The sequence below is a fragment of the Citrus clementina genome, unplaced genomic scaffold (assembly GCF_000493195.1).
Source record: "Citrus clementina cultivar Clemenules unplaced genomic scaffold, Citrus_clementina_v1.0 scaffold_2, whole genome shotgun sequence".
NCBI lineage: Eukaryota > Viridiplantae > Streptophyta > Magnoliopsida > Sapindales > Rutaceae > Citrus > Citrus x clementina.
In genome coordinates, this window is record NW_006262688.1 from 26,981,603 (window position 1) to 26,997,490 (window position 15,888).

Sequence of the window (15,888 nt, forward strand, 5' to 3'; positions counted from 1 at the left end):
ATTTAAATAAAATAATAATAAATCGAACACAATTTAAATTAAAAAAATAAATCGAACACAATTTAAATAAAAATGATAAATCGAACACAATTTAAATAAAAAAATTCAATGTGGAAACAACATTTAAATTAAGAATAAATTATTATAAAATTTTCTAGTAATAATTTAATCCATTAAAGTTCTAACAATTTAAATTAAATAAATTATAAATCGACACAATTTAAATTAAAAATAATTATATGTTCAAACAAAATTTAAATTAAAAAATTCTAAATCAAACATATCATTTAAATAAAAAGATTTCTAAAAAATCTAAATTAAACACATTATCATTTAATTAATAAATGCAGGTATATATCTATTATTATGATATAACAAAAAATAATAAACAAATAAAAAATTATTCTTTAAGCTGAGATAATTACCAACTGGGTGTTGCTTCAAGATCTAGATCGAAAAATGAACGAGCTGAAGAAATGGCCACTGGTTCACTGATTGGATGAGCTGAAGTAATGGTTTGTGATGAGCAAATAAGTAAAGGAGAACGAAGGAGAAATGAACCGAGTGAAGGAGCATCGCTGAGACTTTAGCTTAAGGAGAACTCAAATGTAGCTTTGCTTAGTCATGAGCAAGGAGAGAACAAAGACTTTCACGTGGGGGGGTAGACATCACTTGGCAAAAGTGATGGAGTGTGGGGCCAACGGCAGCTTTTGGCAAAAGTAACTTAAGCTAAAGTCTTTTTTCACGTGGGCACTAGCTTTCTTAGTGGGGAGCTGAGAGAACACGAAACGGCAGCACAAGCTGCCGTTTCTCTCAGTGTTCTCTCAACATTCCCGACATTTAGCATTTCTCTTTTTCTTCACTATACGGGATGAAAATTATGCAATAATAGCTAATAATAGGACATAAATGCCTAGATCCCCGTGGTATTTTCAAAATTAATAAAAAGTATCCCTCTCCTTACTTTCACTTCCCACCTCCTCTTCCCCAAGGTCTTCAAAACTTGAGAGCGTTTTCGGATTTGGTGTCAATTTTTTTTTTTTTTAAGTTTTTGAATATGAAATAGATAATCATTAACCAATCTGTCGTTCTAGCTGAAAGGCCGGATCAATATGCCGGGTTATATAAATTATGTGAAGAGTTGCAACTGAGACAATGTTCAACAAACATTTTTCATAAGAGACTACAGATGAGAGTACGTAGGACTTGAAAAGATTAATGACACAATGGTATCATTTTAACATGGAAGATACAGCTCACTAAGATTTAAGATTACTCAATGAGGGCGTTCAGAGGGGAAGGAGAAGAACACAGAAAAGAAAACTCAATGGGGCAATTAAGTATCATTTTAATTGCTATACATCATAACCACTGAGAGTATCACTCCCGTTTCTTTTCGAATATCACTGAAATTTTGCACTATGGATTATATAACAAATGATGTTATGCTTATTTAGTTGGATACTTAATTTGTGTCCAACTAATGTGGTAAAAGATGTATTATTATTTAATTGATTTAAGTGATAGATAATTATTAAGTTTTAAGTTTTAATGTTTTTAATTCAAATAATAAATTTTAATTAGTAACACATCAATTAATTTACAAATTAAGAATTCCAGCTAAGTAAATATAGCATCTAAATATATAATTCACAAACGAGACTAATTCATTAAAAATTTAGTTTTGAAATACCGATCTCTAAATTCGAATAAGCTTTAAATATTTCATGGACACGCTTACAAATGCCATACGGTTTGGCTTCTCATTCCTGTTCATGGAGCATTTTCGTCTGACAAAGCATAAAAACCAACACGCTGTTACCATTTATTATATAAATACATGCATGCTCAAGTTCTTAAAAGAGTTTTGTACAGAATATGTCACATACAATTCAATGCTTTATATAGGAGGGGACGACACAACCATACTTCCTCAATACATACGCAAACCCTGACGGAACTGTTGCTCCAGAGCTGGAAAAGCATTTCCAATACTTGTTTTATCCTTCTTGATTTCAACTAGCCTGTCGTAAACACACCACGGAAAGCTAAGAAAATGATCCCGATTCATGCCGTGATTGTAGCAACCCCAGTAATCAGGGTGATAAGTGACATGGTACCAAGCCGATGCTTTTGCATATGCATCATCCTCAGTATCTGAGCCACTTTTCTCTTTGAACCAGGCTCTAGCTTCTTTCCTCAAGGCCCTGACTGCCATTCCAATTGCTTCTGCATCTCTTCTCTTGGTGAAAGATTTCGACATTTTCATGATACTGCCAGTGAGTATTTCAGCTTCTGTTTTGATGCCGTAATAGTCCATCAGATTTCCCAGTTTGTAATCATAATTGCCTTTGTGATAGATAGCATCATCGATGTGATCCTCAAACCCATCAACTTCCATGTCAGGGTCATAAGATCTCCTTGCCACTTCCTTTGTGAACAACCTAATACAGCTTGTATGTGGCGCAATGTCCTTCACCGCTCGGAAGAGCTTTCCTATCACATTTTGTGACTCATAAGTGGGTTTGTCAGGCTTTTCCATGAAATCTGGATATTCTTTAACATATAAGTGCGGTGGTATCTCAGCAGGTACACCGGTTTTTGGAAAGTCAACCGCAATTGAAAATTTCTCCGCTAGTTGTAAGCAGGGCTCACTTCTTGCTTTATGAGGCTCCCGATCTGCAAAAACAGTGTGAGCATTTGCAATGATCCCCAAACTGTCATTCACTATGTAGTTGGTGAAGTACTCCTCTACGTCCTGAACCAAGGAAATTACGTTCTCATGAGGAAAATAACTGAAGAAATATATCTCACAGCTTGTACTCTTTGCATAGCATAAAAAAATTGCATACAAATTGGATTTCCAATTGTCATTCCGATATCTACATGCATACAAAAATGCATCTCAATCAGTCTTTGGATTCAAGGATTTCCAAATGTCATTTCCCCTTTCTTATTGGTACGAAGATTATACTGTATGCCGGCATTTTAAGGATAGTAATAAGGAATTTTGGCGTATACAAATTGGAAAAGAACAAGCTGCAAAATCTCCTGAAAGATACAATGTTTGAAAGTGTAATACCTCAATTTGAACATCATGATCTAACTGCATACTTTGTGCTGGAGTGTAATCCATTGGTGGATCTTGCTGTGGTGGAATCAATTCATCGTCCCAACAGACAAAGTAGATATCTCCATCCAAATCACTTCCAGAACATTCATTTGGATGCGGTCTAATATTTCAATAGTTTGAAAATCAGTACAACGCAAAATTTATAAACAGTTGGACATCACTTTGTTATAGATTTTAAAAAGTCAAAAGAGCGGGAAATATTAACACATGAAAGAATTAAAGCTTGTAGAGAGCATATAAACAAAGTAAATTTCATTAACCTAAATGAAATGCATAGTGAATCAATATATTTTTGCAGCTGTGAAAATTCCTTGAGCAGTTGAGCTAAATTAGATAGACTTATGAGCAAACATTCATATGATCCAGGAAAAAGAAAACAGAAGTAAAAATGGGAGAAAAGGGTACAAAAGTTTGTCCAAGTGCATTTCAAATTGCTGCATTCGCAAATATCAGGAGATGAGTACCCTAACTGAGTAAAGCACCCAATTATCGTCTGTCTTTATATCAAGATTAAATACCATATGATATTTCTGGTTGACATGCACTTATTCATTTGACAGATTAATACCATCTTAAAACATGCAAGGAGTTTCAAAGTTTCAATGAACCAGAAAAATATTACCTTGTCTGCAGTGTCAGAAACTCTAGTGAGATTTACTTCCAACTGAACTATCGCACATGTAAGCATTCTCACCATCCTTACGAAATTTCAGTCATTTCTCCATAATACTGCTTAGTATTTTCTAAAGTGCTTGTTTAATATTTTCTAAAGTGCTTGTTTAAGAGGCCCGGGAAACAATATATGGCCAACTAGAAACCTGAAGCCTCAAGTTTTGTTGGGTTGTCAACTATATTGACTACATATATACATAAGTGCTTTTTTTTCTTTTTTTTTCAAGTTATATTAAAGTTATTTACTAGATTGGCAATATATATTTAAATGCACGTTGTTGACCCACATATGATATGTAACAACTATGTTTAGATACATAGCAAGTGAATCTGGGTAACGCATGTGAAGAATTTAATTCATACCACAATGAATCTGGATAATGCATGTGAAGAATTCAATTCATACCACAATGAATCTGGGTAACGCATGTGAAGAATTCAATTCATACCACAATAATCTAGGTTTCAGCATTGTAAGGATGTACCTCATTCCTTTCTGTGGAAACACAACGCAGTCCACCATATGATGCAAAGCGGGCACATTTACAGCCTTTAAAACACGTACATCACCTGGATGCAAACAAGGGTTTTTTGCAACAACCACCAGTCCCTGAACAATAAAGCGCTGCCGTGATCTGCTGCTGCTAAATAAGGAAGATTCACCATGCAACTGCCTATATCCAGCACCGGAAATTTGCACAAACACCTGCCCGTAATTTAAGGTTCTGGTTTCATCTAGACATCCCATCATAGATCTTCCATTTGGAATAAATATCCTTGTTTTAGTCCGCAATTCCAGCAATTTGGATGCCCGGAATGTTTGGAGCATCATAGAAAGGAATGGTTCAGCATCTGGCTTATAACCACAGATGAGCAGTTCCTTGAGAATGTTTGTATTTTCTCCTGGAGACATCAGCTCCAAAGCCTCCTGTGCCTTTAAGGGATCTGTTAAGATAGCATCCAGTTGACGTACAGCTTCTCTTTGTTTCTTCTCAAAAATTTCATCCCAAATTCCGAGGGTAGATAAAAGAGAAATCAACTGACGGTTCAGAAAACAAGGCTGATATTTGCTCCAAGCCAAAACATCCAGTTTCGTGAGTTCAGATTCATATTTGCGCATACTGTCCCTCAATGACAATTTTTTTGATGAAGTTGGATCAGCAGCCACCACGCCTTTGTATCCACCATATCGAATCTGAAAGGCAGATGGAGGATTATCTTTGAGGCCACATTTTGAGGCCACTTTCCTAGCAAATTCAGCAGAAACTTTGCCAATACCATCAGAGAATACATATTTAGTTTTGCCTATTTCAATCTTTACATCAGGAATGATCTCAATTTCATCCATGTGAACACTAAGAGTTTCTTTTGATGAACTGAAGGACTGACCTAGCCTGGCAGCATATTTTGCCACATTCCTTATTTCACGAAAATTGCCCATCCACTCCCTTATCTCTGCAGCTGTGAGCCCATATCTTGACGCAAACATCCAAGCAGAACTTTCTCGCAACTGACTTGATGAGAAGGCAAGAAATTCAAACTTCCTATCACCAATAAGTATGCCATTACGAAGAGTGGAAAGAATCCTTGTGTAAATTCTTGTTCTTGTAATATCAGTTGCAGAAGATCCACGTGGAGATAAATCCGTTGAGTGAATTTTATCCAAATCCTCATCAATAAAAGAAATGCGAAGAAAATTGTCAATATCTCTCCTGAAGTGTCGCAGCACGCGATTTGATACATTAATCTCAGGACCACAAAAGTAAACTCTAGAAGGTGTTACTTGAACTCGGTGTACATACACCAAACCATCATCCAAAGATATGGCAGGCGAGCTTGGCTTACTCCTAGATGTCATATATTTTCTGTACTGATCAGTGAGCCACCTAGAAGGTTCATAGCAACATTCTTTTAAATGATATAGTTTGTCTAAAGCATGTTCAATGCAACTTATGCTCACGGGTGCTCTGTATGGATCAACCAACCGGTAGAAGTTAGAATCAAGCAGTGGCCCAGCAACACACCCATTTTGAACCAACAGGTTAATCTTAAACAAGATCTCATATGGCAAGGCAATTCCATCCGGAGGACCGACAATGGGGACTAGATCCAGACTGCGAGAATAAGCAGAACCTGTCTCCAAAACAAATCTATCTTCACTTTCTTTATAATAAGCAAAATTTTCCTTAAAATCTGGAAGTTCAAGCCTGTATGGCAGCTCCATACATAATCCAGTAGACTGCCCAATGAAGTTTGATGGCGTAAAATCCGTTGTCCTGACCCATTGATCATCAGGAACTTCCTTAAAGAAGTTAAATACAGGACTTTCATACAGGAGATCTGGAGAGCGTATACCTTTCTGGAAAATCCGAGGAGCGCCAAGTAACTAATCACAGAAATCCAAAAAGAATTACTTGCAGTTAGTAAGCTAACAAATACTCATCAAAAACATGTTTAGTCTAAGCATGATGTCAACTTCTGACTCTCATGAATGTTGATCATTGGATTCTGCCATCTGTATATTTCCAAAAAAATTTCAATTTCAGTATGCGGTCTCAGGTTTGAAATGTAAACACCATATTTATTAATCAACCATACTGAAATTTCCTTATGTTAAAAGAACTGATATTTTCTAAATTTACCAAAATGCTTTATCAAATAAAGAAGTATTGAAAAGTAAAATTTCACAGAATTGAAATATATGAATTTTCAAAAGGCAGAGAGAATCCGAGGAACTCTCATTACCAATCCACGCCCTAATTTTTTCTTTAACAAGCATGTTCAATCACCGCTCGTCAATAACAATGAAGGAGACAACTGGAACAGATCCAACCAATGGTAGAACGACCTCTTTTTACCAAAAGCAAGCATGCATCTACTGAGTTGTAAATTGGAAAATCAACGAAAAGTCAGCATTCATAGCATAGAACGAGCAAAATTTTCAACCACACAATACAAAAAATAAAATCTTCATGTCCAAGATTAGTGATGAGAGCATATATCAGCAGACTTCCCATATTGATGAAAAGTATTAAAGCAACCTGAATCAGAAGATACTTGGTCATTTGCCAACGAGGACAGTGCAGCTCAATCTCCCAAATGTTCTCATAATCAAGCTCAAGCCTGTATTCCTCTCCTAGATGAGAAAGTAGAAAATTTATCTTTCGCATTCCAAATCCAAAATTCACGGTAACATTCACCCCTCTCCAGAGAACAGCAAACTTTTCATTTGAGATCTTACAGCCAAAATGCAGTTCTATGTGTTCCATGGTATGCATAAAAGTTCTTGGCCTTGGCACAGTATCTTGCTCCATTCTGCGAGCATTGAGATATGACCTCCCATACCATAGTTTTTCTGTTCGGCAAGCCAATGAGATGATAGTGTCAGCAGCTTCCTTCGTTGTGAATTGCACAATAGCATATAATCTTCCAACCCCTTTTTTCGGAGTCCTCAACTTAAGAGCATAAACAGTTCCTCCACCTGTCTTTGACTCAAGAAAGTCCTTAACTGCTTCTGCTGTCACACCAGCAGGGAATCCAAACACCTGAATTGTCTTACCCATGAACCAAAGAATTTCTGCACTTGTATCATACGTAATACAACAAATCAGTCTTTGCAAGTATAAGGATCCCTATTTGTACACATAATACTTTAGAAAACATAACATCATCATTGGCATATCAAAAATGTTGTCATTAACCTAAACTTCAATCATTCCACATCTGTCAAGGCAGCAAAATTGTCATGACCCAACCCAGATGTGGCAAGATATTATCCGTTTTGAGCCTTAACAAGGTCCGTACGGTTTTATTTTTAAGGCACCCATAATCACCCCTTATAAACCCAGCACAGGAGTGTTTACCCACACCCTTCCTCAGGGACTTAGCATCCTCGCTGAGGTTTACCCCAAAGTTTTGTTTCTAGGGCACCCATACACCCCAAAAGGCGTCTTGTCAATTAAGGTGTAAATCAATGCTATAAAACCCAGCATCTCTCCTGTGCTTTGTCGATGTGGGATTTGCATAGGCTCTCGTGTGCTTTGTCGATGTGTGATTTGTATGGGGTGTTACAAAAATCATTAAAAAAGAAAATGAACATCAAAGTGATCCAAATTAACCTTCCCGGCTAAAGAAAATCAATTTATGTCAATCAGCTCTGTCTTTTGTGGATAATGTTCATTGATCACAGAAACAAAGCCCTTCTTCGGAAAGCCAAACCCACATTTAAAATTGAAACAACAAATTTTGTCTCTATCATTTCATGCATACTGAAACCCACCAAGGGTTCACTTTCACTAAAACCAGAAACTTCATTTAACGAGCCAATGTCACTAGAGAAACCAAATAAAAAAAATACATGAACAACACGTAAAAAATTAAAATTAAAAACAGAAAATGATAGTCAAGCAAGACTATTTGCAAGAGTGGTACAAGGTTTTGCGAGTCAAGAACCAAAAAAGAAAAAGAAAAATAACCATTTTGTGACTCAACTACAACATCAGAAACAGCAAATAAAATCCCATTAAAAAAAAATTCAAAACAACCCATGTTTCAGTTTTAAGCTTTTAGCACAGAGAAGAAAAGAAACAAAGAGAGAAAGAAACTCACAGGAGATAACGCAGAATCTGAAACAGAAATAGAAGAGTACAAGTGAAGTGTGAAGAGTTTGTTCTTGTTGATCGTCAATGGCTAGTCAATTTTCATTTTAGTTTTTACGCTCTTTACTCTTTAATTGCCACTTCCTCTCAGTCAGCTAATAAGTGATGATTTTGATTCCCTCCTTCGCGGATTTTTCTCCTTACATTAAATCTGCTTACGTGTATTGCTGACGTTGCAACTAGCAGCATGTTTTCTAATTTCTATTGTTTGCTATTTTAACTTTTAAGCTAAAATTTCACTTTTTAACAATAAACTACGAACGAACAAAGATGATATTATGTGCAAGGAAAAAAATAGTATACAGTGAATAATTGATAAATAAAATTTAAAAAAATTATTATACAAAAGATTTTTTTTTATTTTTTGTGAATTATATATATATATATATTATTTAATTGCGAAATGAATTTGACAACCATAGTAGTATAGAGCTAATGATTATCCGCCACATCACGTTACCTCCGATGGCGTGGATGGATGCTACTGGCTTTCTTGTAAATGAATCTGTGCACAGGTAAGTGAAACACTTCCCAGACTGTAGTAAAAAACACAGGTCTTCCCCTTATCCGTTCGTTGTCTTGGTTTTGGAATTTTCTTGGGATTTAAGGTTTCTCTCACATGTGGGGACCACAAATATTTTGTAAAAGCCCGATTCTGATTTTAAAAAGAGAAGCTTTTGTTGAAAAATATGTCACCAATTTTCACGCGTTCATTTCCTACTGTAAGTGCCTTTTTCTTTTTCCTTTAATTAAAATCTAGGAAGTAGACAAAGCATTGGAAAATAAAAGTCTGTCCCTTTGAAGATGAGGTGCTCTCAAGTGTTGTAGCTTTTTTTTTAAATTGACGTGTTGTAGGTTAAAGTTATTAATATTGTGGAAAAAAATTATAAATAAAAAAAAAATTAATAGTATGTAGTTATAATTATTAAAGATACGATAAATTTTTCATTATATATCTATATGAAAAATTATATCAACATAATTTTTAAGTTACAGCAATTAATATTTACCGAACGTTTTACCCAACCGCAATCCCAAACAGGACCTTAACATGCCTTTTGAACCCCTTAAAATTACTATTGAAATTATCTAAATAACCTGATACAAATTATTTCATTTCTTATTTTGAATAAAAATTCAATTCAACACTTAGATAAATTATTCTTTTGACAAAATTTTTACACCCACTCTATTTTGTAATATATATTTATATTTTAAATTTTAGTTAATTGTTTCTAAGAAAATTATAAGAGTTGATGGTTATAAAGATAGAAATTGTATAATGATAAGAAAAAAAATTGATTTTTAAGGGTTTGTATGAATTTCATAAGAAACTTTTTTTTTTGGGTAAAATTATATGGAAAGATGATTTTTTTTTTTAGAATTTTTTTATAATGCTGTATGAATTTTTATAGTATTGATAATGGGTCATTATGGATCGATCCTTGGCTTTAAATGTTTTAATCTTTACCTTTTTTTAATTTAATAGATAAATAAGTAATTACTTAACAATTAATGGATGATATTCAAGTTCGTGGATATAATTTAGTTTTTATAATTTGATATATATTTTCTAAATCACCTATAAAATTAAAAATTAAATATGGAAATATACAAATTAATTTAGATGCATAAATAAAAAATATGGATTATACAATCTTATGTCATTTATAATTGGACCAATATAATTTTGTTGAGGAAGAAATTATAATAAGAGGATAAACTAAGATTGAGTCATTTTAATATTAGAATACATAATTTTAAAAAGAAAATATAAAAATTCCAATAGACTACAACCTATATATTTTTTGTTATTTGCTCTTTAAAGAATACGGTAAACAGATTTAGCAATTAGTAAGTTTAAATCTTAAGTAATTGAAAATAAAATATTATCTTAACTAATTTTGAATTTTATTAATTATTGATTAAATGTAACGATACATAATTATTGAGCGTAGATGTATATTTTATCAATTAAACTGAAGGTATTTTAAAAAATAATATTTAAAAGGGGGGTATTATAAAAAAATTTAAAGGGTGTTAAAAAAAAAAAAAGCTTCGCTCTCGATTAAAAAGCGTGATTGATTTGAGCCCATCCGGGCAGCTGCTTTGTGACTTTGAGACATAATGATAAAAATAATATAGGCCATGGCCCACCTTGGACAACTTTTCATCGACTTGCGTCGGAAGGATTTGCGGACAGCCACAGATTCTCACATTCAATAACAGTCTAACAGCACATGTAATATCAATAATTGTCAGGTAAGGTTCTTTAGTCTCACAGTATGTATGAGCAAAAACAAATCGAGTTGGATCTCCAGATAATATTGTTTATTACCGTGGATTGATTAAATGATTATTTTCTTTTTCTTTTTTCTTTAGGAAAAACAAAGACATAATTAATCTATCTAATTTCGATAGAGTACCTTTAATTAATCAATGATTTATCTAATACTTGGAGTAATTTAGAAAAAAAAGTAACCTAAATGATAAAAGTAAAAAACATTAGGAATCTTTTTTTATTATTATTATAAAAGGTACAGCGAGGGCAAAGCCTAAATCAAAAAATAATTCGATTAAACCTTTACAGTAGAGCTGGTAAAATTTGACACGATCCGATTACCCGATACGAACACGACATAAATAAATGGGTATGGGTAGTCAAATTTAACACGATTATTAAATGGGTCGGGTCCGGGTCAACACGATTTTTTTCAGTGTCGGGTTTGGGTTAAAATTCTTGACCCATTTACCCGATCAATGACCCGATTATATTTTCTATTTTAAAATAATTTACATATTCTTATAATTAAAACTTAAATATTAGAGATGATTTTCTTTTTTTTATTCTTTAAAAGGGTGAATATAAACACAGTGTTTTATTTATAAAATTTTATATACATTTAGAGCTTCAATAGTGTAAATGTGTAAAAATTGATAGACATGTATATTTTATAATATTGATATATAATATTATATATATATATATATATATAATTAAAACCTCAATAGTGTAAATGTGTAATATATTGGTAGATATGTATATTTTATAATATCGATAAATTATGTATGTATGTATGTATGTATGTAGTTATGTACATACGTATGTATGATAGTGTGTAAATATTTTATGTAACTTTTGTTCAATATATAGATATTAAACGGGTTATTGGGTAACCCGATTATTTTTCCGTGTCGGGTTTGGGTCTCAATATTTTGACACGATTATTAAATGGGTCGGGTTTGGGTCGACCTAAATTTGACACGACACGAAGCTGACACGACACGAACACGACCCGATGACCCATTTTGCCAGCTCTACTTTACAGGCAGGCGTCTAAGTCATCCTTTACATAATATTACTTAATAATAAATATGCATATGCAATTGTTGAAATGATGGAGAAAACTAAATGTGAACACAAGCCATTTTCAAATGGATTGGGAATATCTATTCGGTTGTACGCTGGGGAGTAGACTAATTTGCATCAGTAAAGTCACCATTCGAGGAAAAGGAGCAATATCGTGTAGTGGTCACGAGGCAAATGAAGAAACAAGGAATGCAAGTCATGAGATAGGAACTCTTAATATCGCAATAATTTTGTTTAAGGGAACAAGAAAATGTTGCTCTATATAACAATAAGTCTGTTAGCCGAAACAAGTCTTTGTTAGAAGCAATTAGCTTGTGAGGAACAATATATTCGACATTATTTACAATTTTGTTGTTGCAATCGGCACAAAATGTAGTTGAATGTGGCAGTAAATAAGATGTAATTGAATTACTAATTCTGTAACGTTAATGAAAGAAAAAAAAATAGAATGAAAGGATAGGAAGTACAAGTAGGAATTTAGGGGTGTTCATAACGCAGCCTAATCCGCTTAATCCATTCGATCTATAAAAGTTCGATCCTAAAAAATCTAATACGTGCCTTCATGGATTGAATTGAATTAAAAATTTTAAAATTTGCAATCGGTGAATTGGATGGGGAATTATTTCCATAAATCGGTAAATTGGGGGTAATTAATTTAAAAATACTAAAACTTGTAGTTGTGGTATTATTCGTAAACAAATACGTTAAAATGTAGTAAAAGTAACACCACAATATATATTATCAAAACAAATAGGAAATAAAATAATTAAATAATTGAATCATTAAAAAAAAACAAATATAACTGCGTAAACAGTACAATGAAAAAAAAATCAACAAATTGTAGAGTGAGCAAAGTGAAAAAATTTTAATCTGCAAAATAGTAGATTGAATGTAAATTGTAATAAATTCACATCTGACCTGTAGATATATGGATTAGATTTGAATTAAATTTCACCGATTGCTTGAATTAGATTAAAAATTAATAATCCACAAAAATATAGATTAAATGTGGATTAATGTCCAATTCACAACATTTGATCCACCATCACTCCTATTGGAGTTCACGGTAGCTGAAAAAACCCGTTCGTGCTCTGTTGTATGCTGCTATCACCATAGATATGGCTTCAATTAATAATTATCTCCGAAATTGGGTGCTTGATTGATGCTTGAATGACCATATGCCCAACATCTCTGAATTTGCTTCCTTGATTCATCCATGACCTCATTTTGGACTGAAATCAATACGGACAAGTATAAGTGATCGATTTAACAGTTCAGTTCAACCCTCTTTGAATTGCAAGTGACCATAAATTAAATGGAGTAAATGGTGCAGCAAATTTAATTGGAAAAAAAAATATTAAATGACAAGTTTAATATGTGGAAATACTACAAGGATATATGTAATTTCCAAAAGATGCTAATACTGTAGTTCTTAGTGGTTGGAATTCGAAAACTAAGCTGCAATGTCGAGAGAACAAATATACAATATAAGTTCCACACACATAATAAAAGTCATACTTTGGTTAAAAATTCATTTACTTTTTATATTTTAACATTATATTATTTCGGCAAATACTCATTGAGTTCCGTTTTGTCCGTTTTGTCTTTATCTTTTTTAAAATACATCAAAACATCTATATTGTTAAATTATTAACATCTTTGTACTTTTTGTTTCTTTTAACTTGTTTTTCTAATATTATTCTCTCAAAATAATTTTTTTAGACATTCCTAAAAAATAAAGTAGAAACAAAAAGAATATATGTTATTTTTTTGTGAAACACTTTGATGATGAGTTAATATATTAATATTTTATTAATGTAAAAAAATAAATAATTTAATTTTTGAAACATACTAATTTTTCTGGACACATGTGAACTTCCAAAAAAATTAATATATATTCTTTTTATTGTTATTCTATTTTGGGAGTTAAATTAGTAATTTAATTTTTTCATGTTTATTAATGCAAAAAAAAAATCATTGTAAGAGGATAACATAATAAAAACAAGTCAAAAAGAATAAAAAGTAACGATAAAAGTATCAATAATTTAACAAGTTATTTTGAGATATTTTTAAAAGAATATGGATTAAATAGGTATTAACCTTAAAATATAAGGATTAAATGAGCTTTTACTACCGTACTTCCACGACATTTTATTATATCCTAGAAAACTATGAATACTTAACAAAATACACTGCATGTAGGGATGGCAATTTTCCATTTGAGACGGGATTGAAACATATTTTTGTCCTATAAAAAAATTTAGGGACGGGAGTGTGACATTTTTATCCCAATTACATATGCGGGACGAGAGTGGGATTGACAAATTTCGTCTCATCCCGTCTCATTACCGATTAAGAATGGAAATTTTTCCAATTGGGCGGGATCCCATCTCTTTTTAGACAGGATTGAGATATATTTTTGTCCCAAAAAAAAATATAAGGACAGAACTGTGACATTTTTTCATCTCATTTGCATATACGGGATGGGAGTGGGATTAGTAAATCTCATCCCATTCCGTCCCATTGCCAACCCTAATTGCAGGTAGTTCATATTTGTGAATAACTAAATGTTTGGAGCAAAAGATTGTGCCTAAATTTCTTAGTTTGTGATGTCATTGTTTTAATCCAACAGAGAGATATGCCAGCGATGGACTTTATTATATTAGTTGGCAAACTTGCAATATTACTTTTCTGGTTGCTAATTTTGAACACATGTCCATTGTAAAACTTAATAACGCCCGAGCTACTGTGAAACTGACTGTTATGCATTCGAAGATATTCCAATACATGGACTTACAAAAATAAAAACAAATAAACTTTTAAAAAATATTTACATCACTGAACTGTTGATAAATAATCCCTAAACCATTTTGAAAATTAATGCCTTGTACTTCACAATTTTGCCATTTTCTATACGAAATCTAATTTCCCACCAGCTATATTAACAACAATTGGTTATTCAGAATTTCAAATTCAAATTATACTTGCCTTAAATTGGTGTATTTGGTATTGTTTTTCAAATGATATTTTTATTTTTATTTTATAAACTAGAAATAATTAGTTTTTAGTGAAAATAAAAATATGATTGGTTGATTGTTTCTAAACTAGTGTTTGAAAATGAAAAAGTGAAAATGTGTTTCGTTGTTTGTCTAGAAAAATGAAAAGAATGAATGAGAGTGAGAAAAAAATGTATTATAATGAAAAAATTGTAATAAATTAAAATTTTTAATCATTATATATTTTATTTATTTTTTTGTAATTATAAATTTTTTATTTTATAAAAATGAGATAAAATATTTTTTAAAGAAATTATTTTTTAAAAAAATTACTAAAATAATAAATTACCATTATAGAAAAAAAATAATTAAAATGTATTACAAAGTAAATATTAGTGATGAGGTCCACAAGACAAGTGATGTGAATTTTTTTTTTAAATTGTGTAAGTGGGACTTGTGGGACCAATTTAAAGAATGAAAATTAAAAAACATCAACTCCTTAGGGTGCGTTTGGTAATATTTTTTAACTAGTATTTTCAGTTTTTATTTTAGAGAAAGAGAATGTTGTTTTTAAAAATGAAAATTTGTCTGGTAGTATGTTTTCAAAACAGCATATGAAAATGAAAACAGTAAAAATGTGTTTGGTTGTTTGTCTAAAAATTTGAAAAATAATAAAAATACATTTGATTGTTTATCTGAAAATATATAATTTTTATAGAATATTTTATGAAATAATTTTCTTCAATTTATTTATACATATTATTATTTTTATTATAATTTTAATCAAAATGAAATCAAATTTTATACAGCAATAATAATTTTCAGAAAACCCTCTTATATTTTATTAAGTTTAAGAAATTAAATTAAAATAATAAATGTAGAATTAATTAGCATAAAAAATTAAAAAAACCATATTACAATTATATTTATTATAAACATTTAAATAGTTCATTTGTGTTAATTATATTTTACAACACAAAATATAAAGAACAAAATAGTACAAAATATTTGCATCCAAAACAAGCCTAAAGATCTACATTTATTTCTTGCAACATGAAG

General features: G+C 31.7%; 1 protein-coding gene across 2 annotated transcripts; it reads right to left on the bottom strand.

Moving 5' to 3' along the window:
* Nucleotides 1–1,803: 1,803 nt before the first annotated feature.
* LOC112100790 (RNA-dependent RNA polymerase 1) lies at nt 1,804–8,545 on the bottom strand. Of its 2 annotated transcripts, none has more exons than XM_024190569.1 (5): nt 8,414–8,545; nt 6,847–7,382; nt 4,291–6,191; nt 3,083–3,233; nt 1,804–2,758 (listed from the first exon to the last, which is right to left on the bottom strand). In XM_024190569.1, exons 2-5 carry the CDS (start codon nt 7,366–7,368, stop codon nt 1,934–1,936), a joined length of 3,399 nt encoding a protein of 1,132 aa, XP_024046337.1. In that variant the 5' UTR covers nt 7,369–7,382; nt 8,414–8,545; the 3' UTR covers nt 1,804–1,933. The 2 variants fall into 2 exon arrangements, with proteins under 2 accessions (XP_024046337.1, XP_024046338.1); XM_024190570.1 differs by having other exon boundaries at nt 6,847–7,387.
* Between the last annotated feature and the right edge of the window lie 7,343 nt (nt 8,546–15,888).

Bases quoted from the DNA above. Each gene is read 5' to 3' on its own strand.
- LOC112100790 (XM_024190569.1), bottom strand. From the start codon at position 7,368: ATGGGTAAGACAATTCAGGTGTTTGGATTCCCTGCTGGTGTGACAGCA. The intron at 3,234-4,290 runs GTACATCCTTAC...TTGAAATATTAG, and splicing joins TTTCCACAGAAAGGAATGAG to ACCGCATCCAAATGAATGTT. The intron at 2,759-3,082 runs GTATTACACTTT...TCCTTGGTTCAG, and splicing joins ATCATGATGTTCAAATTGAG to GACGTAGAGGAGTACTTCAC.